General features: G+C 40.1%; 1 protein-coding gene across 12 annotated transcripts in view; it reads left to right on the forward strand.

Annotated features, from left to right (window-relative positions):
• Positions 1 to 25,561, forward strand: part of bru3 (bruno 3) — a 179,208-nt gene that overhangs the window by 88,921 nt on the left and 64,726 nt on the right. Inside the window, exon 1 of one of the 12 annotated variants that reach the window (XM_065300338.1) lies at positions 13,725 to 13,737. The exons of 10 other annotated variants lie outside the window; for them this stretch is intronic. In XM_065300338.1, coding sequence (XP_065156410.1) covers positions 13,729 to 13,737 — 9 coding nt within the window. In that variant the 5' untranslated portion in view covers positions 13,725 to 13,728. Of the gene's footprint in view, positions 1 to 13,724; positions 13,738 to 16,223; positions 16,367 to 25,561 lie in introns of those variants that run through there. One more of the 12 variants, XM_065300342.1, reaches the window with a different exon arrangement.

A 25,561-nucleotide genomic window follows, 5' to 3' on the forward strand; every position in this document is an offset into this window, starting at 1 on the left:
TCGACACAATCACATTTTCCAGCTTGCAGGCTGTGGCTTTCACTCATAGACATGCTATTGCTTTTTTTACGTTATCCGAGCTTGACAAAGCATTGGATTTGAGTAAAAAGTTGAGGAGAAGCAAAATTTTAAGTTTCTTCACATATTAATTATCCTAAAAATCAAAACACGTTTTTGTTGTTTCCGGGTGATAGTAATACCTATCAAAAAGAAGTCAATTAAATTAATTTTAGCTTAAAATAAAGTTAATACAAATACTTTCTCACCGCGCCTGAGCCCCTCGGCCAAAGGAAGCAACGCAAAAGTAATTAAAATTCCCTCGGCAGGATGTTAAACAGAGTGCCGCGGATAAAATTAAACCTGCCCAGGAAATAAATACCCGGGATTCGAATTAACCAGCAGCGAGGGGCCAGCAGGCAGACACGAAGATGCAGACCGACAACAAACATTGCGTCGATGTACCTAAGAAGAAACCTAAGGCGCAAGGTAGACGAGATGAATCCAAGGATGGATGGATGTATTACACGCGCTTAACGGGGCGAAGCCGTGTCGCTGCTTCAGCCGCCACAGCCGCCGCCATTGCGGGCATGTATCAGATTTCCTAATCAAAGCGGAAAGCGCGCCCGCCTTGCGGGAAGATGTTATGTAAAGCGATGACCCCGCTATCAAATTACGGAGCCTCGCGGCGCTGGGCTAACCTGCATTCGCTATTCACAAACAACGAGCAAAATCATCTGGATTCATCTTTTGAAAGCTCAGATTCGTGGTATTACATAACACCGTTCCTGAGGTGTAGTGAAACTCGAATTGAATAGATGTTTATGGAATGCGTGCGCATGAATATTTATTCAATTAGGAGTATATTGCAACGCAGTAGCATTATTACAATTTTATTCGTATGCCAAGACGAGCACCTTAGAAATATGCAATTTTGTAAGAGTCTATATTATATCGAGAACCAATCCGGATGGGAATCAGAAGCGCAATAACGAAATGGAGAATGTTTGCTATTGGGTTTGTTAGATGCATGTTAGACGCAAAGCGAAGTGATGCAGATTGCTTATACTGAATGTCATCTAATATATAAACCCCAATTAAATTTAAATAAAACATTTATTTTTATTTTCTTCCAAAATTTCCACAATACTAATATGATAAGAAATATTGGTAAAAATTTAATTATTTTGAGTTGGGGTTTAAGTTGTTATTTTAAACATGCTGTATGGGATAAAATATAAAATGTTGCTGCGCGATTCTGATATGCACGTTACAATCGCATTTGAAGAATCAGTGTCACAGAAAATAAGTATCCTGCGCGCAGACGGAATGTGTACCTGCGATTTGCAGAAAATCGTGAAAGCGAGGCGGGCGTGTTTGCGTCAAAAATTGACATTTATTTGATGGTAACGAGTCGAGCGCATACTTAAAATCAAATGAAAGTGGTTCGTATGCTCGCCGACATCGAGGCGTATAAAATGTATAAAATCGACGGGCGCTGTCTTTATCAAACGGCAACGCGGGCGTCGCCGGAATTCGCATTTCAATAACGCGGATGCCAGATACGCGAATAGATAGCTGGAATTCAACCTGCGAGCTTGCAGCTAGGCAACCGAAAGCGACGACACCACGCGCCAAGCTTCAATTTCATTTATTTCCATCGCTGGCATGGCTGGAAAACCACTTGACAAAGAACGCGACGCTGTTGCACTGCATTTAATGCTCTTACTCATCGATATTCGCGTCTACTTGTTCGTGTTTTCAATACGTCTCAATATGTCGCATCAGATTTGCAGTAACAAGCTGATGCTTCCATCCTAATCTCCACTTTTTCTGTTACGCATTGTGTCCGACGTCTTGGTGCATTAATACCGCGGTAATTGGATGGCAACGACAAGAGAAAAACTTTTCGTCTGATAAAATTCCGAAAGGAAATTCAATTATTACACAATTAGGGATGCGGAAAACATCGCCGGTATAAATAAACGACGCCCAACGAGTTTAAATTCAATTCAATTTGCGCGGACGGTAAGTGGCACTTACGTTTAGTTAGCTGCTACCAGCTACTAAACAGCTAATAGACTGCCGCGATATTATGGCAGGTATATTACCTGAATAGCGGCTGTACACCGCGCACCATGTAATGGTGTATACAATTTTTAACAAACAATATTGCAGCCGCTTGACTGATTTCTAAATGGAAGAAACCGACGAGACAACGGCAAACCAGGACGTAACAAAGGAGCTTTACCTTGAATAGCGTACAATGAAATGAAGAAATTTAAATCAAATAAATCAAATCATCCAGACACACATTGTTTGATGGAATAATTGATAACAAATACAATATACTTTTCTGCGTCTGTTATTGAAGTGTGAGGATTTAATTATCTGAATACGTAGTTTTAAATGTGTCCTTCAAGGTATTCAAAATTAGCTTTACCGGATTTCCAGGAGATCTCTGAGAATATTCAAGGAACAGCAGAGTAGGACGTGTGCTTCGCCCTTGGTGAGAGCAACTAAGTTAAACGCACGATATGAGTTCTGTCTGGAGCAGACTTTTTGCCACCCGCAGCGTTTGCGCCCGCTTTCCGGGCGCGTCGTCAGAGACGTGGATCGTTCCCAGAATATGCGCTGCCGTCGCCTCCACCGACGTCATTCCGGCCTCGTCGCGAGCAATACGCAATTTCCTTTTGCGCCTTTTCACATCGCAGCGGGCGCGCATAATGCCGCCCCGGACTTGTTTTGCCGGCGTGTTTATGTGACACAAGCAACTATTTTGCGTTCAATTATCCTTGAAATGATTAACTTTCCGATTACGCGTCGAGTTATTTGTCACGTACACGCGCTCCGCGCAAAATTGCGAATGAGGAACAGAGGAACCAGTGGGAGAGAAGGCTGCGCACAGTCAGAAACGTTGCGTTTTTTCTTCTTCTTCCGCCGTGGAGAGGAGAGATGAAAATTTGTCACGGCGCCATCAAAAGCAATTTGTAATCAGATAACAAGTTATTTAACGAGAATTTATGATGTGTTTCACGCTGTGAAATGGTATAAATGACTTGTTTGCAAAGATTTTCAATCTCGGAAAGAATTATGCTTTTTTCCATTCTCACTATCAATTTTTGATGCAAGAATAATTTTGTTTAGCTATAGCATAGTATGTGAAATAAGAAACGACAAGAAATAAGCAACAAAAGATGTAAAACGTAGAATGTAAAACGTTGAAGAATGCGCCCAGGCAGGCATCCATCGTTCATTGATCTTTGAGATGGAAACTCAAAGTTAATTACATGGAAATTTCCCCGAGTTTATTAGATGCAAGTATGTGAGCGAGAATTTCCAATTCAAACTAAGTAACGCAGCACTCGCAGCGAGAAGAAGACGCCAAACTCGGCTTCCTTCTCGGCCCGCATTCCTTGCTCATCCACACTCGCACACACTCTATTTCACGATCACAAGGTCTCTTGGTCTCCGGCAAGAATGGAAAAGACTTTGCCCTGCAATACGTGTAGCCGAGGGGACTGGAATCTTGGCGCTCGCTGCGAGTGGAGTAAAATTCATTATTAAGAAACAAGTTATTCAATATCGCCGCGTCGTCTTTGATCTCTAATGTCGGACTCACGCCGCTTTTACACTCAGCACGAGCAAGGTAGGAATGGGGCGGTTGACTAACGCCGGCAAGATTTGCACAGACTTTCGCGAAGACAAAGTCGAAACTGGCAAGAGACTAGTCTGTTGTTTGGACGGGCGGGTAATTTGCGAGGAGACTATGCGTTTCTTTGAGCATACAACAATAGCCGTGTAAAGTCGGAAATTAATTTGCATTACAATAATTGGTATAACACCATTCATCGTAAAATATTTCAAAAATAGTGAAAAATTATTAAATATTTTAATAAACTATTTTTTTTGTAAATTTAATTTAAAAGCATCTCATTGACTCATGTTTTATTATCAAATGTCTCTCTGAATGCGCCTCTGTAAACAGAAATCTGCACCAGATTTAAATGCATGATTGAAATGGCGTTTTGCAATCAGACTCCCCTTCTGAATGCAACAGGAGCACATTCAGGTTTTGTGAATTAAACTATTTGTCGCATGCACACCTCGCGATTCAGCTTGGCCGGTCACACAAAAGCCTAAAAAGTAGACGAAAAAGCGTCGCGTTGAAAAAAGCTCAGCTCTATAATGTGTTCGCGTAAGCCTAGAACTGGCCTATGCAGATTTCGAGTAATATTCGATAGTGTTGGTGGGCGCATACACCCGGGCTTCTATTCTTGCAACATCGAAAAGCGAACGCATTCGTGTGCGTGTGTCGCGCACGTCGCACAGGGGCTGACATGTCCTCTTTGTGCACCCGGAAAGCCGGGAGCCGGTTGCTATGGATGCGGAATCGCCACAAAGCTTTCATGCACGATCGGGTGTGTCCTGCTTCGATTCATCCGCTACACAAACGAGCCTGACAAATTATTTCTAAATTGCACGTCTTCAACACCTGCAAAGCTCAACAACTAGTGCACCGCATTCGAAAAACACAAATAAATCATGTTCAACTTTTACGTTTTAGGTTTGTCAGAAATTTACAAACATACTCTATTGATATATTTCCGAGAAGTTGAGGAAGCAGTCGCAATATTAAATCATTCACTGCGTGTCACGCTTCAACTTGCGCTAGGCGTTGTTAAGTTGCGCGACTGCGGTTCGACGCCTGTTTTTATGACAAGCTTTCGGTAATTACGTTTGGATGTTGGTCCGACGGGAAGTTTCTTGCGCTGAAGCTGCGTGCTATACACGTATACACCTAGCGTGTGCGTTGTTGTCGCCTCAGCGGCGGCAATATTTCGTTCGGCTTTCGGTTTGTCAAAAAGTTTCCGCCCCGGTAGCAACGGCGGCGGCGGGTATTAAATAACTGACACGTTAAATATACAATACGCACCTGGTTGCCGCCGTCGGGTTTACGGCATTACCGGGTTCGTTTGTTGTTTGAAGTTTTCCTACAAACCATTCAGAGAGCACCGACGAACGTACCTCGAAACTGGCTTGATTTAAACATAATAGGGCGTCGGAGGAGTAGAGAGAGGAAGGCTGGTAATATATTTCAAATTCAAAGAACTAAAGTTGCAAATATTTAATTACATGTTGGATAGTAAACATCATTAAACGACCAGGAGTAAACATATTCTAATTCAATACCTGTTTTATAAATAAATAGCATTATTCAGAAATTAATTAGTTTATATTTTGAGTTTTTGAGTAAATTGTCTACGATTTTAAAAACCTAATTATTTTTAAAGAAATTAAGACATTAATAGTTAAGTACACGATAGAACTTTGGTTCTGCCAACTGATCAAAGTTTTGATGGTGTTGTTTGTCAGGTCAGGACCACTGCTCGATGGAGCATGGTATGAGAACGAAAATCAAGGAGCAATGGGGTGATGATGAATGCCCTGGAAGTTGTGTGTAAAAGTCGTTAATAATGCTCAAAACGCGCGCTCACCTTGCCGGTTATAATAACTCGCCACATCTTCGGGGAGTTCAAAGTTGCGCTCGTAACGAGATAGCAAGAAACAGATATTGCGGGTATTTGTCTTGCCTGTAGACGCAATCAAAATAATACAGAAGTGCTGTGACTTCAAATAATAGTGGAAAAAAGTTTTCAATATCATTACTGACGATGTAGTTGGATTTAATAAATTTCCATGGAATTTTATGTTTTCCACGTCGATATTTTCCATGTGCGCAGCGTGATTATCGCGTTTTCCACTGATTAGCCATAATTGCGTTCATGCCCACTCGCGCACCACAGAGCGCACTAAGCTACTTACGCGTTTTCGTTTTCGGCGGTTTAAATGCTCGCGGGCGCCGCCAACCTCAAAACACATTAACGCCGCAGCCGGGAAATATTATTTAGGTGCTTTTGCGTACGGCGAGAAACGTGAATTTGCAATGATTTAAACCGAGCCTGAAGCAAATCCAAAAGATGCCCACAACTAGAGCACAAAAACGAGTAATAAAAAGCTGCGCTCTAAAATTCTGAAATTAATAAAATAAAATAATGAAATTTTAAAATGGAATGAAATTCAATAAAATAAAGCATCAAAAGCATCGCATCAAATGATGAAAATAGAATTTAATCTCAATAACATTCAAAAATGCAGTGAATATAATTGATGTATAATGAGTGCGCGAATGTTTGGTAAACAAGCGGATTTTCTGATAAATCTGCCCAAAAAGCAATTTGTATGCTTAGTTGGTAGTCGCATTGTTTCCCAGATTCTGCCCACACTTGGTATGCGAATGATTCGATTCAGAGCACGTTTTCAGATACGTTTCCATCAGTCTCGCACAAACTGCAACTAATTTGGTCACATGGACATCGATCATCAGCACGCTTGTGCGCGCACTCGACTATCGATTGCATGCGCACATATTCGCGTTTAATTAAAATGTAATTCGATACTCGCGTTTTAATTTTGGGCCGTGCAGCGCGTACGAACATTATTCATAGCGCGAATTCGACACCTATTTATCACCGGTCGCGTGTACAACATCAATTTTTTATCCATCGCCTGTCCTTGTTGATTTTATTACATACTAAAATGCATTTGTCAATTATTCGAATCAATTAATAACGCTACGCCATGGTCAAGTGAGTTTTACTGCCTTGGGGACATTTTTAGAAACAAAATACAAGCAAATAAAACCTGTCTTTATACTGAAAGGTATCTTTATTGTAATTCTCAGAAATTCTTAGTTTCTACTAACAAGAGATCCTATTCAACAAGTCACTAATTGAAGTACTCATTAAAAGGCCAACTCATTTTAGTATTTATATAATATTTTATATCATATATCTAGAACTGCTTTTTTGTGCATGAATTCTGTGAACTAAAAGTCATTATTTTAGATGCAACTGTCCGTAGGGTTTTAATTGTGTCCGCGAATACAAAAGATGAAAAAATTGCATTCTCTGTTTGGAAGTTGCAGCGCCAAACGGAATTATTGCGAAATAAAATACGATTCTAATGAAACTAATTGCTAATTAAAATTTCGTATTTGCTCGCCGACGCAACCGCGCTTCCGAATGCCGGACTGGAATCGTGCGAGTTTTAATATAAATGCGATTGCGGAAGCGGAAAACAAGCAGGCAATATGCATTATATGCTTTGCGATTGGGGAGTTTTAATGAATAAAGTTTTTTTTACTGCATTCAAACCGACAGAATGATATTTCAAATAATATTTTCCGAGAATAATTATAAAAAACATAAACCAATATTGAATAAATAATAAAAAATAAAATAACAACAATTTTTTGATTGGTATTAATGATATTTGGTTGTGTTTTTGGTTTTTTCCCTCTGTGTGGTTTGTTCAACTCTCATCTTTTGGCCCTTGCGCTTCACCCGCTGTTCGACATGTCCTGGTCTGGTTGGCGCGCGGCATTTGGCATGATAGTTTCCTGCAACAGTTGTGTGCTCGAGCACGAGACTTGAATCCTTGATGGGGCGCGATGCCGAACGCGTGACACGAATGCGACGCCCGCGCTTGCTCGCCCATTTCGTACGTGATGACCCTCGAATGAACAGAGCAGACGAACTCGTCTCATCAGCATCACCAAGGGTGCAAACACCGAAAGCACAGCAAAGCAAAACATTCAAACAATAAACCAACTCTGGCCAATGGACAGTCGTCGGGGTCTGGATAAATCGCAATATGGCGTCGAGGAATGATGATGATGTCCGATCTATCATAATGTGGTCAACCACGGAGTAAATTAAAGGATGGCACAAGGTTTCCATTGTTACAAATTATGTTTTGATGAAGGACGCAAATTTTTAAACTGGTATTGTTATAAAGCATTGTTTTACCTAAAATAATCCAACTGTATTAGTGTCGATCGTAAATTTTTAGAGATTTTAAGCCTGCGATTTTTATACAACAAATATTTGAAGCAAAATTTTATTGTAATACTTTTATAGGTAAAAAATGCACTCATGAATCATCAAATTGTTTCTCCAAAAGAGTGTGTTCCTTACTTTCTCTAAGAATACATAGGTTTACATTTTTATTGAAAGCTTTACGCGTTACGAGCCTTGCGCAAACGACGAATAGAAATGTTGAAAAAAGTGGATACAAAGACAAAACGCAGAAACCGTGCGAAAACGAGTAGGCGGAATACCGGAGCAGAGAAAAATCAAGTGTTAACAATCACGTTTCGAGTATTTCGAGCATTTACCGCCACTGCGACCGCCGCCAAGCGTCGTGGGAACGCCGCCCGAGCAGCGGGCGCGCGGCGGCGTGTCACTTGTGTAAATGTTTAACAGTAGCGAGACCTTTGTTATCGCACGTACATCGTCTTTGCGGCAAATCCATCTAAGGTCGGCGCGTGCACGCGCGCGCGTTTGTCTGCATATTTCACGACAATTTCACCCCACAACTTTGCAAGAACCAGCGTCATCAATTTATTTATTGTTCAAAAACGATTTTAGTATATTTACAATTACAATCCGAAACATAACACAATTTGTGTCATTATGCAATAGAAATAAAATACTTTGATTAGTTTAATTAAAGCGTCAAAATTAATTAAAATATAGTAGTTGATTTTAATAAACAAGTACAGAGTCATTGTAACCTGATGTTAAATTCACGTTGAATCAACAAAATTCAATCTAAAAATTATTACATGCTTGATTAAAATCGACGCGCAAACGCGACACGTTAATTCCACATTTTCGGCTTATTCAATTAATAATTAGGAAAACACGTTTTTACTCACCAACACACATAGAGATGCGTACATGCAAATGGGACTCATGAGTGTGAGCATAAAAGTTGAAATCAGAGTGCGTACAGGGGCGAAATAATAAATTCGTTATCGTCGGCGCGCGGTAATGGCCCCTAATGGTTGAGGGGCGGCTAGGTGTGCATTATTTAACGCATCACATTAACACCTCAACCGTTAGCATTCGCCGCAGCAAAATTTATGAATGATTTACCATAAACAATTTTATTTTTATATGATGGTACTTAAATTAAAAACTTACTTTGTAGAATACATTGACTAGTTACAACTGATATTACGATTAGCAGTAAAAACACACTGTATATAGAGCAGGATGTGACCCTGCACTCAGTAAATCATATTTCTTCGGAGCGAAGTGCACACTTCCTTCCTTTCCTACGCGACTCCGTCGACGGTGGTTGTCTGGTCCTTTTTTCAAAGAATGAGAAGGACTCGCAATCCCCTCGGCAGGAAAAAGCGGAAAATTATCGATATTTTATTATATCGTTTAGGAAGCCGGGAATGTTTCAATACTTTATTTCAGCGCGTTTTATAGACTGACTTTTTCATCGACTTCCTGCTTCAAAACCGCCACGGGAAGAAATTAGATTTGGTTTTATACTTTTTGCTTGATTTGGTTTTCTATTTTATTTAATCTTGATTTTACGATGAATGATGGTAGTGAGCGAATATAAATACGCCAGATGGAGAGGCGTAACGTCAAATCGGCAACAAAATAGCTAACGGATGATATGGTAACCCGGCAATTGTAAATCTTGTTTGTCTGTGGAGTGCATCTTGAGTTGTCACAGTCGCTACTAAGTCGTTACAAGATGCTCGTTTAATGCGTCCTCGTAAAATTGATACTTTATTCTCCTTGTTATCGAAACTCGAAGTGGAAAGACACTAAAACAAATCCATGGGGACGAATCTTGACAATGCGATAGAAGCGCAAATCGCAGGATGAATATAACTTGATACTGGATACAATTGTACTCAAATTGAATTAAATTTGATAAATATCTTTTCTTACATTTATTATTATTTATCGGACCTGTTATATCAATTAGAATATATTGTGTTCTTAGAATTTCTTGTTTTACTTCTAAAACTGTTTCAAGTTGTTTTAAATTTAATTGTTTTAAAATAATACCTAACATATTATACCTCCTTGGAATATATTGCAATATAGATTGTTAAACACAAGCGTACTTAAGTCACACTTATATAAGTTTAATGCATGTTGAAATTTAATTAGTGGAATTCACGCGAGCTTCAAGAGGAGAGCCAAGTGAGCAGGTTAAGGACTTTTCACATGTGCTAATTTTAATTAGATCCAAACTCGTTTAGACCGTCTTCTGAGCAGTCTACTTAAGCGTGAAGCGGCGAAATGGAAGCTTCAACAAAAAGTAATTAATGTTTGCATCTCGCTGAAAGTTTTCGTCAAATTTTCCAAACGAATCTCCGACGCAAGGACGCAGATTTTGTGATGGGGGATCAATATTAGTGTTTTAGTGCATTTCAAACCTGGGCAATTAAAATTAGTTCAAGGCGAAATTAATTTTATATTATTTTTCGTTATTTTCGTTCGTTTTTGTTCACTGCTATATTTTCATATTTTGAGATACACCTCTTTTTTTTTACTACCCCTTCTTCTATCTGCTGGTGATAAATCCAATTTTTTGCCCGCAAACGAATAAACACTCCGATCCTGCACGTTTTAACCGGGGGGTTTCTACAGATGTGCGAAAACGTTTGTGCACGCACGCATAAATAGACCGCCCTGTTCCAACCATCCCCCTGTTGCCTCATTCCATCGCTATCCATGCCTGCCGCCGACCTGAGCCCGGAACTCGGAATGAGCTCATTCTCAGGGCCGCCTCCGCTCCGACATTATATCATATTTGTGCACGAGGCGCACTTTATTTCTAATTATTACGCTACAACAGCTACTCTAATGGCCTTCCTATATGTAGGCTGCTACGCTTCGTACTGAGTGTTGCTTCTCACCGCGCAGCATTGCAGCTGCAAAACATTGATTATGTTGAGTTTAGAGTCCGAAAAAATGCGAAGTGTGAGTTTTATGACGTGCCGTGTTTTTATTACGCATATCTTGTTTTGCTTTAAATGTGTGAAAAAATGCCCGAAAAAAAATATGGAAATGGCACGATGAGCGTGTGAGGTCATGAAATAAATTACAAAATTTACATACCGGAAAACAGCGCAACAACGCGCGCATATTTTAATATATAGAATTATTGTGCTTCGCAATTTAAATTGCTATCAAAAAATTAAACTTGTCATCAAAACATGTTAATAATTCAGGAGTCAGACTGAATCTGCCATCAACTCCGGAACCGCTCTATTTATTCCTTTGAATAAACACAAAATTTTCGAAACTCTAGTCGAAGAAGTCGTGAACTAAATTATAGGTAGACACTTTCAGAAAGATGGTTTGAGGTAGCGTAAAATGTGAGTTTGTCAAAACAAATGTAGGTTGCGCACCGACGCAAATAGGTTTTCCATTAAATTTTGTTTGTTGTTAATAGTTTGCGAACGTGTGCAGGAGTAAAGGTGGCCTTGTGCGGTGTCTCACCCTTTGCGCTATTTCTGTTCACCGCCTGTTTGTGTTTTCGCCATTTCCATGCATCGTAATACAATTCCAACCGCACACCTATGAAGGGCCATAGTATAGTGAGGAAGCACTTGGAAAGTTTAATGGATTCAGTACAAACAACAATTATCTATGAGGTGGCATACCAATCACCATCAACTTGATTGGTTATATATACTTTGTATTTACCTAAATATTATTTAATTTCGTCATCTTCAATGATTTGTACTACAAAATTCAAGAATTTTTGATTTTTCAATGTGTCCTTTAAACATACTGTATATTACTTAGGCTGCCATGTCTTGTTGGTTGTGTTTTCCGCGTGTGTTAGTTGATAATGAGGATGCGAAGAGAAAGGTGTGTTGTCGTGTCGGGTGGCATGCTATATGGAGCGCGAGTAAAGCTGTTTACTGGAGCGCCTCGCCGCCCATTCGCCTTCCCGAAGCGTGAGCACCAGCAGGAATTCTGCAGGCGGCGGCACTCACCCCCTTCGATCGCAATAAACGTGCTCCATTCATGCGGAACCTTTGCCGCCATCGCAGCGCCTCAACTGATGTGAGCTACTGCGAGGGCAAGAGAATGAAAACGCAGTGTGTGCTAAAAGGACCAGCAGGATATAATAACGACGCAAATTATTTTACGTTTACTGATGATTTTTCATATCTACAAAGATATTTGAGGAATATTTTGAAATTTTGTATTTTTTGGTTTGGCCATTAATATCGGGCGATTTTCTTATAGGCAATCCGCCCCTATCAATTTCTCCTTAACCCACATTACGTTCAATATCCAATAAGGTCCTTTTATGACCTTTTTACCAAATGTTTGGAAGATTTTTTTGAATACTAAACCTGGATTTTTTTGTTATCGGACTTGAGAACACATTGTATGCGCGTGTGGATAGGTTCCCTCCAACCAATATTTTTATAGATGGTCAATGAAATTTTACGATCCCTATTTTTTATTTCGACATCGTTATCGCATAAAAAATGGTCCTTAGCAAAATCTTTTTTTATGTAGCATAACAACACTTGCTAAATAAATCCAATACGCGTCCGAAAGTTTTTCAGGAATAATTTCTTCTATATAATACATTAATTTTATGTTTTGCACAAATATGTTTTTTTAAATCGATAAAAGTGAGAACTGATAATTTGAACAGCATAACTTTTCCTTGTTGGTTGTCGAGGGTTGAAACTGCTCACATTCTGCCCTAGTGGAGTAACTCTGGTTCTGCCAGCTCATTTAACTTTGTTCGATATAAAAGAAAGTTTTACGATGGGTGATCGTTAAGTTTCCCAGCGAGCGTGTGCGGACGGTTTGAGAGGGTTGCCATCATCGACGACTAATGGCGTCCACCGCCCCAACGCCCAAACACAAACAAATCCTCAACAAACCTTCAAAATAAATATGACCATCTAACAAAAATAAGTTTTCAGTACAAAGAACTATACTAAACCTCATTCATACAAATATCAATCAAGTTTTTTTTCTGAATGCATACAATTTAAAACTCTGTGACCTGATTCCTGGCAAAGACAATTAAAAGTTTCCTCGTGCACGCTCGTTCGGACTCAAGCCGTTCTAAGCTCCATGGCGTCAGTCATGGAAAACTGGAAGTGGCTGTAACTGGATGTAACTGAATGTTAGTGAATGTTCAGGTGGCCGGGTTCCCGCAACGAGATTATGAATGTCGGCGCGGTTCGATGAAGAGTTGATCCCAACGCGGCCGTATTACGGCGATTATGCAGCATTGTTGTGCGCGCACGGCCATCACACCCCCACGCTTGTTGCACATGCACACTTCATACAAGCGCTAATATTACATAAAGCAGTGACGTCGCTTTCATTATGTTCTTATTTGAGGCGAATCTCATTAAGCGAGGACACGGGTAATACCTGCTAGAGGTATCTCTATGTTGGGATCATCGCCGAGTGGAAGCAACTCTATGAAGAATAGAAGTGAGTGGGAGTAGTAGTCCAAAATGTTTGGGGTATTTTAATAAGGATACAGTATTGCTGTAGTCATTCGCACAACAATTTCTAAATGCACATGGGTAATATGAAGCATTGCAAATGATGCACACTGTTGAATATAGTAAATTTAATTAAAAGTTTAGTCATAGTGTTATTAAAACAAAGTATAACTTGTTGGGATGTGCAAACATGACAATATATTTTTAGTTTTTAGTTTATTTATAAAAACATAAATGTACGCCTACGGTATGCCATATATGCAATATTTTTCAAATATTTTAATTAATTAATAATTTTTGTTTGTTTCAGGTAAGTTTATCATATTTCATCTGCAATGAGACATGCAAAAGCTATGTTTCAGGTATGTACATTTATATAAATGTTAATCCTGGAATATTATATAAATATTTCAAATTAAATTCAGAATTAACAAAGCCACACATGTTTGCCAATGACCGTGATTCTGATTGAAACCATATATTCCTACGCGTTCATCACATAGCACTGTTACATTATTTGAATTAATAATCGCAAACGAATTATGACAATATTATATTTGTCAATAGCAACGGACGTGGTATGCAAAATGTGGGACGGGTTTAATTCAGCCATGTGCTTTTCATAACGATAGGTGAATACGCAAAGGGTGCGTTACGCGCGGTTTAATTACTATTAATTTCGGTGTCGCGCAAATATTCGCTCGATGTTCATCGACGCGCGGATGTAGATGCGGTCGCAGATATTTGATATCGTTTATATCGAAAGCAAATGTACAGAATTGCTTTTAACATGTGCGCGTAAAATTTTCGGTGTGATTTACTCATTTTTGTATGTGATGTTTATCAGTTTTGGAATGCGGGTCCATATGAAAAACTGATGAAACCTGCGCATTGATAAAACCTATACGTGTGGTGAAAATGTTCGATTTATTGAAATTTGGTAATTACAACACAGGTCTTCAACAAATAGAAATATCTCGTCAATGGACGCCGCGATATTAATTTCATGAAATTTTCGATGTCGAGTCTAGGCACAGATTGGGCGCGGAATCGTTGATTGATCCGCACCGGATTGTAATTACGAAGCCAAGTTAAACATGCGTGTATGCAAATGCGCGAATTTCCAAATGTTTTGGGCTGTGTTTTGTGTATTTGCACGACGTACATTGGTTTATTATTACAAATTAATAATATAATTCAGGGTTTCCCAACCTGGTAATCGCAGGGCTTCACAAATTAAATTAAAATTGTATTGTTGGTTAAGTTACGCCCCAAAACTATTTTACATTTGTTTTGCAAGGTGTGTGTTAACACAATAATATCTTATGGTAATGTTAATGATATGAATGGTTTCAAATGATGAAAATCTGGCATTAACAAGTAATTCAACTGCTGTTGGCGCAACGTGCGACCTAAAGTTGCTACTAATTTGAGAACTCGCTTTACGAGCCGCCGAAACTCCCACTTTTTACGACTTTACATATTTACGCCAACTTGTTGGAATAACTTGCTTCCTGTCGGAGACTTTAAACACTCCCTTATCATAATAACATTTTAAACTCATGTTGAACTTGCTCACAACTTATGTCTTCATTATTTGTGGATATCTTGTAAAATTAAATTTGATATTTCTAAAAATAAGTGAAAAATAGCGGTCAAGTAAGATGAATATTTTATTTGATTTAATATTTTATATATTATCGACTTCAAACTGATGGTGGTTTACTATATTCCACTTTCACAATCCTACGCAGTTTCCAGAAAAGTTGCGACTGTGTTTTGTGGGTTTTGGTTATGGACTTTGTGTTGGATTCGACTCTCAGCTTCGATTATATAAACTTGCATACGTCGTACCCTCGCGCGCCGAAGTAAACAAAGCCATAAAGACTATCTGCACGGCCGCCCCCCGCCGTCCACCACCGGTTCGGTGATGGACGAGCCAACTTCGGTAATCATCCCATTCCGGGTTTTCCGCCGTCGAATATTTCAGGTACGAATGCAGCACAACCATATACTTGTTAAGCTAAAAGGATTCGATTATATTTTTGTTTTTATTTTTCGTCGCGGATCTATTTTTGGAGTATTAAAATATGCTCATCGTAGCCCAGATTTTATTATGTACCTGTGCATTGTCGTTTGACGCATTTGAAGTTTATATGGTTGTTAGTAGTTTGTTACATTATCCTTCTCAAGGATTATATCGACGTATATAATAGTCGGTTACCTAGTCGACGACTAATTAGTGGAAGTTTGTGGAACTTGTTGTGTGCATTCGTGTATGATGCTCTTTTCTGACGTGGGTAGCTGGATTCAAGCAATGATATAACGACAGATTATTCAGCGAGGTAGAAATTTGTCTGTTAATCTACAATGAATTCACACATATGACATACAAAGTTCCCGACCAACTGGACAGTGGCGGTAGTGCGCGTCGTGTGAATTCGAGATAGTAGCGCTTGTTCACGTGTGTCAATCGGCGCGTCGTCATTACGATCGTTCGACGTAGACGGGCTGGCCATCCAGGGGCAATTAGGAGGAGCCCACCCCCGCCCGCTTCATGTCACCTTGGCGGCGTGCATGGCAATGAGCGTATCGCGGCGCGCACCTGCCGCGTCCACCAAGGTTATTTTTTCGCTTCGTCGTGTTCGTTTCCGGAGCGGCGGCTGGCGGTGCTTTTCGCGCGCGTATCCACGGCGGCGGCGGCGTCGGCGGCGTGCACGGGCGGCAGCCGCACCGTTGGCATGACGACGCGGGCGATGCGACTCCTAGTGCGCACCCGCCGCACCGCCTTCAGCTGTTGGGCGCCTCCCCGTCGGCGGCATACACACGCCGCCGCTGCCGCCTGTTGCTAGTTCTCCACGCACGCAGTGCCTCCGAACACGCTCGCCGAACGCACGCTCGTGATCCGAATTTCGCGCAACGCGCATCCAGAGAGACGCCTCGTGTTTGGACTTGGACCAACCCCACATCGATGTGCTCTGCGTCCGACAGGTAACATTCAGACAACCGCAATACACCAAAATTAAAACTATTAAAACCACTAAATTAATCGCGGTATTAATATTTATGTGTTATTTATTTGTGAGGCTTTCAGAAAATTTACAATTTGACTTGCATACACTTTTTTTTACTGGTGAAAAATATTCCAAAGAATATTTGTATTTATATTTCCAGCACACATTCTTCCCGACCTTTAATTTTTCTCTTCTTTTCGCGCTTCGTCGAACGCGCGTCAAGAAACCTCCGACCGTACTTTCCGTCCCCAAAGCGACCGCCTCCACTCATCCCACCGTCGGCAAAAAGCGAACAAAGTGCAATAGAGCACGAAACATTCGAAACACGAGCGCTTGTTATATTCCCCAAACATATATTCAAACATTGTCGCTTCAATTCAGACGACATGAACGACTGCGGCGGTGGTGGCGGCAGTGGCGGCAGTGGCGGCAAGGAAATATAAAAATTGCAACTTGAGACCGAAGCCGCGCTTCGAAGCAACCAAGCGAAGAGTGAAAAACATTTCTTTTCAAGCGCGCGCACATATGTCGAAATTGTGGGGCGGCATATTGGAAACGCAAGCAATTCCACGGTTTGTCTCACCTTCGACCCGGTTTATCCCTTACGACGACACACACTCGTATTCGTTGTGTTCCCCACGTTTGGCGGCTGCGCAAAATATAAACGAGACTTTTGCATAAATCAATCCGTGTGGCTTGCGCGGACGCTTGCGGTTTGAGCCTTGTTGTCGTAATTAATTCGGGTTTGATGTGTCTGTTCGGCCACCTAAATGTATATAATTAATATATTGCGCTGCCGCTGCGGTTGCAGCGTCGGAAAGTTTGTGCGCGCCCAGCCATAAATCCACATTCGCCAGTAATCTAACCAATTTCACCGCAAGCGCCGCGTTGCGTCTTCGCGCTGGGCGCAACCCCCGCACATTAGGCTCTAATTAAAATTCAAGTTTCTCTCGATCTTAACTGCCCTTTAACTCCAGGACAAAGCCTTGAGATTTGCTTGCGAACGGCGAACAAACTGGAATTTATGGTGATTTCAATGCACACGAAGCAGCACTAATTTGAAAAATTCTGGCGAAAAAAATTTGCAAATGAAATGAATAAATTTACAGGCTTACATTTAGTTTATACCTGATTAATTTCTGTTTTTAATTACATTTCTCTAAATATATCTTTATATTTAAATTAAAAATCAGGTTTACTGATTTTTTCATTGTGGCATTTTATGGACTCGCATTGCATTGATTTGTAATTAAAAATTGTATTGAATACGAGGGTGTAAAGCCGTTTAGCGGTTTCCGCGGTAGGTTGGAGGCGGATGTTGTGCGCCGCTTCGTCGATTCGAAGCTCTCGTGCATTACGTTCAGCCGTAATGGAATTTCATAGTTTGAATTAGTTTCAATTAACCGTTCATTTTGGTGTGCGCTAAGCCGTCCCCCAGCTGGCCCCGGTGCTCCCGCTGCCCCCGTCGGCCGTAACATTTGTACAGTTGTCGGATTATATCGGCGAAACCCGAAACGAAGCTATAGAGAATCCCCAGCTCAGGTTGGCCTTTGGCACACGCCATCAATCGACTTTTCTATTCCGCCGCCGCGTCACATGGGGCGAGGAGCCAGCAAGAGAAAAGTCGGACGGCAGTTGTGGGCCGTGAGGCAAAATGAGCGAAATGACGGTTTTTAGTTTCGTGCGGATTTGTGCGCCCCGGGATTAAATCCCATTGTGTGCCCCACCGTCGCCGCCACTGCCGCCGACGGCCCTTATCTGGCGACCGGGGGGAAACTTGCGCTCGCGCGCTTGCCGAAAGGATTAAACTATTCCGTTGATCTGGGATTAGATGGATTTTGATGTCGAATCTCTAAAGGACCAATGAAGCTACCTCCGCGTACTCGCATCCGCCCCCAAACCTTCCTCAATAATAACCCCATCGATCACTTAGTTAGAAAAATACGAAAACATAAAAATTGTAATCCGCAAAATACCCTACAAAATAACAAACAAAAATAGTTCGATTCCGTTTGGATCAGGATTGGGGGTGGTGAACATGACACAAGTAAAAGAGAGATGAAAACACCAATTTGGTCGGTTTTGTCGACGCCAGCGATGCCTGAGCGGGAAATCTTTAATTAAACTCGCGCATTTGCGGACTTTACATTCGAAAACAATTAAGCCTGAAGCGGGGCGGATTAAAACACCCCCGGATGACTGTCGGTCGTGCACGCACAATTATTTGACAGGCCTTCACCCAGCGCAGCGCCCTCGGGCACCACCGTTGCGCAGTCGACGGTTTTGTTTGCGTGTTTGCCGGATATCCTTTTTTTCGAATCCTGGCTTTCCAGCATCGCAAACTGAACAACTTTGTTGATTTCTTTGTTTGCCCGTTTTCACTTAAATTTTTAATTTAACGCAGATTCTTGTACGCGCAAACAATAAACTCATCAAAACCAGCGCAGGTTTAAATGAAACTTGCCTATTTTTTAAAATTTATGTGGTAATCAATAAGATAAAAGATACAAGTTATTACTTGCTATTCGGACAAGTTTGTAGGTGTAATATTCTTGGGTCCTTTAATATTTCTCCTGTTGGCGTCAGGTGTGTATTCGAATTCGGGGCGAAAGCGCTACGTAATTAAAATGTCTACCTATCCCGGTGCGAGGGTGCGTTTTCTGCTGTCTGCAACACTTTTGAGAATTTATTATCGCGGTGCATCGCCGGCGAGCACCATTCGTGTTCGTGTTCTCAAAATTTGTTTGTTTCGTTGTTTCGCGGCGAGCAAGGGGGCGGCTGGCTGCGCATAAATCTTTTGGTAATCCGTTTACAACAAGCTGGAAAATGTTCTCATAATTGACGGGCTTTGCCCAGACAAATACTCTACACCCAAAACATGCCAAAACACAAAAATTGCACTAATTATTTACTCTGGAACATTTCAGCAACGTAGGCTTCAAATGTACCTACCTACGCATTTTCACAATAAAATAATTACAAAAAAAAAAAGAATCAAGTAATTTGGGCAAATGTTACCTGTTGAATTGTTTGTTTCTTTTGACTAATTAAGCAGTGTAAATTTTAGGTGTTAATTCGACAAGTGCTAAAAAGTCAAACTCCCAAATGAAGGAAATCCCTGGAGGGTTTAAAAAAATCTGCTAGAAAGAAAACTTTGTACATCATTGTCGCGTTGAGCTCGTCACTTCTGCGGCGCGCGAGTGCACAAAAAACGATCGTTAATATTTCGAGTGTCTTTATTATTTTTACGAGGCGCGTTTCTGTCTGAGTTTTCTTATCAAGGCACAAAGGGGGAATAAAAAACGAGGTCGTGCATTTTATCTTTATACTTTAATTGTGACTTGACAAGGAATTATTCAAGCAAAAAATGAAGACGAAAGACAAAACAAAGAACTGAATGCAAATTACAAACACATAAATTTCTTTACAAATAAATAAGTCCTATGGGCGATATTTCCAGGTACTCATTTGATCAATATTTTAATTTAACAAAAATGTGTACCATGGGCGGTTACATTTTGGCACAATGTAATTGGAAATGGCCATCAAGCTCACCAACATCACAACACGATTTTGTCGACTTTTGCCCGACCGCAGATAGAGCACACCGCTGCAAATCCGTTCGGGTGCGTGGTGCTGCGGGGGTGCGTCAGTCAGACGTGGGATTACCACCCGTGCGTTTGTTTGCGCGCACAAAAAAATAATTTGCCTAAATGGAGTTCCAGTGCTGGCGCATTCTCTCTGCAACCGTGACATAAAGGGCTCAAATACGAGCGGAAACGCAGACAATGTTTGTTCATGGCCGGGCAATTTTTATAATGAAACAAATAGAATATCTATATTGAAAAATTGTGTTGTGTGGTGCTTCTGTTTAAAATCAATATTAATAAAATAAATGTTTTTTGTAGTCCTTCAATAACTCTTGAATTATCAATCAATAAGCTATTAAATGATTAGTTTTTTTTTTCTAAATTTATTTCTTTTTTACTTTTGCTACACATGAATAGACGATAATTACGTATATGCCGTTCTGATTATTGCAACTTAGATAACGAGATTCGTTGCACGTTTGGATGGCGGCATGTCGTGGATGCGCTAGGGTTGGCTCGTCAGGAGGGCTTGTCTGCGCGCCGCGGCCTCCGCAACCAGACAAACACACTTAATGAACGTCACAAAATATCATTAAGCCACTCCGCGTGTGATTGGAAGCATCGGTCGAAGCCCGACGCTGAGGGTTTGTTTGCTTCATTAACGCATGTAGTACTACCGCCAAACGTTTCAAAACTCGATATGCAAGCAAAAATTTGCAATGAATTGAGCCAATTCGGAAAATGAATGGCGAACTAACCGATAAGTTAAAATCTGTTCCATGCCTTGCAGACAATTGTTAATTTTGCATTACCTAATTAAATAACTCGACGTTTCTGCCAATCGGATGTTAAAAAGCTCTCGAAACTTTCAAATTAATTAGTTTCCTATTTCACTTTGCTACTTTTTCGCTTGCGGAATGAGCTGACATGCTGATATTGGTTCGGATGGTGGAGGTGCCGGGCAACGGACTTCCCCGTCATCTTATCATGCTCGAACATGTATTATTAGAAATTTCTGATCGATCTTCTTCAAATATAATGCAAAGAAAAAAGCGGATATAGACGAATTTTGTGCTTCGTTGGCAGATATTTGCTTGATATTGGCAGTATATTAAAAATTCTCAAGCTACTTTAAATATTTGTGCTTTGATGTCTTACATCTTATTGTTTTCTAACATGTTTGCTCGCTGTAGGCTAAACTTGCTGCTGTACTTGTTGATGAAGACGCACGAAACGTGAAATGCAAAACGCAGAACAAACAAAACTTCATTTTTTACAGTGATGGAAAAGTGCGCTTGAGCGTCAGCTTGAGTAAAAAATCTTGTTTGTTATCGTCGTGGATGGTTTGCGTTGCTGTTTTTTCAGGCTTCTTCGGTAGTTGCTCGCTGAGAGTGAGTGAAAAATTGCAGGTTGCATCAAGAAACGCAGATAAAATTTCCGGAATGTCTCGACTCGTCTCGTCTGGCTGGGAAACTTTAAAAATATTAAAAACTTTCCGTGGGACTGCATATTTTTCCGTTTTAGTTGTATATAAAATAACGCCGGGCGGAAAAGCGGCTAGAAAACGAGAAAAAAATTTGATGAAAAATCATGAAATAAAACATGCTCATGTTTGTTGCTGCGCACTCAAAGGCAGCACAAAGAAACTTGCCGAGTCGGGCCGAAAGCAAATAACATCCTGGTGGAAAATGTTGAAATTTGTTTCATTATCTTTGCTTTCAAACACAGGACGTCTTCATGATGTATTTGCTGTACAAGCGTAGAATTTATTTCTGCGTTCTAAACTTTTTTGAACCTCACGATTTTCTTCATTTTGTTCTGATCATTTGTAAGTTTTGTTTATTGGGCATGCTTGAGTGGGCATTGTGCATTACTTCACGCTTGACTGAACGCATCCCGCATGGAAACTCATGACTCCGGATGGTGCATCTCACAGCAGGATGAGCGCACAGCAAAACATTCTTAACGCGAGCCATATTGCACGCGCCGCGCATATCGAATTATTTAATAGCATCACGTGCACTTTTCCCATTTCCCGCACCGCACGCGAATTGCAAACGATTGCAATTATTTCCGGCGCGAGTTTGTCCAGCACAATACAATCGGGTGTTTGCAATGTTTGCAACAAAGTAGTCATTCATCTCGTAAATAAATTTGCTTGTTCAAATTTAAGCTGGGGAGTGAATTCGATTCAATGCAATTTGATTAAGTTGCGCTTGTGTGTTTGCTTTGCATTTTCACGTGCGTGTTTTTTGTTTCCGATCGCTGTCCAAGGACGGATGTATTTTTAAAATCGTATTCAAATTTTATTTACATATGATATTGGTGTGGGTATGTATAAAATTCAAGCGAAGCAGAAATTATCCAACAATATTATTTATGTGGAATTTAATTACGGAATGTGCAGCATTAGCAATGACATAAACTAGGTTAAGAGGTTATTATTGAGAATGTGATAAAGGAAAACCATGAAATATTAATAATTTTATCAAATTTGAATAAATTAAGTTTTATTTAGCTTGATTGACAACCAATAAGTGTCTAATTATATTGTATATAATGTGTGAAGGCTGTCACTTCAAACTACCTAAAATCTATAATTTACGTTTCGTGCGAATACCGGAAAGTTAGTTAATACCTTGAATGCATCAAAATTAACTCTCATCCGCCACCCTTCAAAACTTTTCCATAATTTACGCTCGAGTTGTAATCAAAAACACATAAAGCTTTCCGTGGCGTGCGGTTTGAAAGCGCCATTTACGCCGGCGCGTGCATAAAAGAAGCGCATAAAAATCACAAAACAAACTCATTTCTCACTTGTTGCAACTACCGGCGGCGCGGCGTGCAACTGCCGGCCCCAAGTGCCATATTTTCATGCCTCATTCATTCGGCCCCGCACGCGTTGCATCGTGTGGCATAATTTCGCGTGATGTGTTTCGCGTGCGCTGACGGTTGAGGCGGCGGCGTGCCGGATCCCCTTTTATCATCGCTGTGGATAAGAGCGCAGCCGCTTATTATACCTGCCGGTGTGTTTGTATCTTTAGAGTAAGTAGGAAAGTGCACGTGAAGAGTGAAGATTACCGCATAAAAAAATCTGAAGGACTTGGGGTGAAATCTAAAACCGTACGTTATTTAGAAAAAAATCTGCTTTATAAATTCAGTTTATCTCTGCTAATATGCACTCGCACTGTATATTATTGCAATGTAACATGCACGTGCGTTGAAACCAAACTAGACACTACATTTGCCGATGATATATCTGCCGGATACGAATGTTTGTCATTATTGTTCGCCCGGCACAAAGTCGCAGGTTTGTCACGAGAGCGCAGCCAACAGATACGACAAACAGCAATTTATTTCCCGAGCGCCGCCGCCGCCGTCAACGTGGAACGTTTGTGCGAAAACTCGAAATTAACCGGACATGAAACGAAATATGCGCTTTGAATGGAAACGCTAATTACTGTTGCCGTTACCACGGCGGGGGAAGGGGACGACCCGCGGGGCGGACGCCGCCTCTTTTCAACCCTTGCGCTATCCGCGATCGAAAACATGCAACTACAAACGTACTAACGCGCAAATTGTACCACACGTATATACAGACAAAGTAACAAGCATTGTGCTTGATTTTCATGCTGTTTCGTCCTGTTTAGTCACATTTTGTTGTGCCCTCTACGTCGATGATTATATAAGAGCTTGTAATCACAAATTGAAAATAGCTTTGCTTGATTCAACACAATATGTTATACATTTAAGTATCCCTATAATAAATTGATTCAATGTTAAAGTCGATATTAATTATTGAATTACTTTCTCACGTGTGTATTGACTAAGCATTTATTTTCGTAATTGTTTGTTGCAGGTAAGTTCCATTCCTACTAAGAAACTCTTGCAAGTCTTCATTGCGTAAGTTATGATTAAACACACACATATTTTTTTTATTGGGCCGGCAGCCAATTAATCTCTCTGCGTAATTAAAAAAATATAATACCAGTGAAATTGTTTCTGAATTAATGCTAATATCAATATTAGCGTTGAATGTAAATTTGAACTACTACTTCTATTAATTCACTTGCCATGAAAACACGCTATGTTTAATTAAATATTATTCGACATTAAATTTCTACATTCAAATTAATGTCAGCTGATGCGCGGTTTTAATAAATTAAAAACAAAATTTACTAATGCAGACATAAATAATTACGATTTGTTTAAACTGTATTTAAATTAGTTTTATTATTTTTTTATGGATGGTTAAAGTTGCGTAAAAACATGTGTAGATGTTGTATGTAGTTGGAAAATATACGCGCCATTGGTTTTCATTAATGCTTAATTGTTGAAAAGGACACGAATTGATGGACAGTTATCGATGTTAATGTGTGGGCGAATGCGAACACGAATCGAAGGTAAAACAATAATAACGGCCATTTGCGCTTACTGCTTTCAGGAATGTGCATGATGTACAATATGTGCGCATCTGTACGCACAAAAATTAACCGTGCAGAGCAGAATCTATTAGCTTAATTAATGTTGTAATATTGGTACAGATGCAGCACCTGTACAAAAAGCAATAATTGAATTTTATTTAAATTTTGAATTTATTGATGTTTAAAAATTTATGAACTAAAAATAAATTAAATATTCGAAAATTTGAACAATTTTAATTTTGTGTACTTTTATTCGATCAGGATTTGCTTAGAAAAAAACTTTAATTAAAATGAGCGAACTCATGTTGATTTATTTTCTGGAATTGGTTATGATAATAAATAATACAAGCAATAATCGGAAATATCACGTGTCGAATGTAGTTTCGTTGTCGAGCTGCCGAAAACCTATCAATATTTCGCGTCGGAAAGACTCATGTTGCCAGCTTCCGGCGTCACTGCAGCCACCGCAGGCACATTTGCATCTAAATTGAACGAAGGCACATTGGACGAAATCAGATATGCGATAGCTAGACTAGTGAAGACTATCTACGGCAGTTTCGCATTCAAAATCAAAAATATTTGAAAATACTAACGATGTTTTCGAATAAATCTATTCGTACCCATTACACTGAAATGAATACATTTTAGTGTAGAACATGATATTTTTACTGCACAGTTTTATAAACATACTGTATATTTAAGACAAAAGCTCGTTGCGTGTGCATCTGATTTTTTCCACCATTCTTTCTCTCTTGGTTCAGGTTGTAATTTTTGTTTGTTTTTCAAAAAATGCAAACTAGTTTTAATCCCCGCGCTAGCAGGTATGAAGATTCAATTAACGGAAATTTTGTTGCACTTTTTCTGTCTCCAATACTTGTTGTGCTTGTTGCACGCCGCATTGTTGCATTTTGGCACAAAAACAGGATAGGATGCGGTTACACAGGTCGCGTATTTTCTGTGGCTGCAGGATGAAAGCATGACGCCCCGGAAAACTTCTAAATGGTATCAAAAAGCGCGCTTTCATGCGCCGACAAACAGGGGCTTCCGCTTTGTAATATCTAATAATATTTTATGTACATATGTACATCATACAAAGGACGAATGCCAACTGCAAACCTCAAGGAGTGTGCGAGTCGTCTGCTTGTTATGGCATAATAT

This window comes from Atheta coriaria, unplaced genomic scaffold, assembly GCF_025399875.1.
Source record: "Atheta coriaria isolate IRGN ID8LTWV9N9 unplaced genomic scaffold, Caltech_Dcor_3.1 hic_scaffold_4_pilon, whole genome shotgun sequence".
Lineage (NCBI taxonomy): Eukaryota > Metazoa > Arthropoda > Insecta > Coleoptera > Staphylinidae > Dalotia > Dalotia coriaria.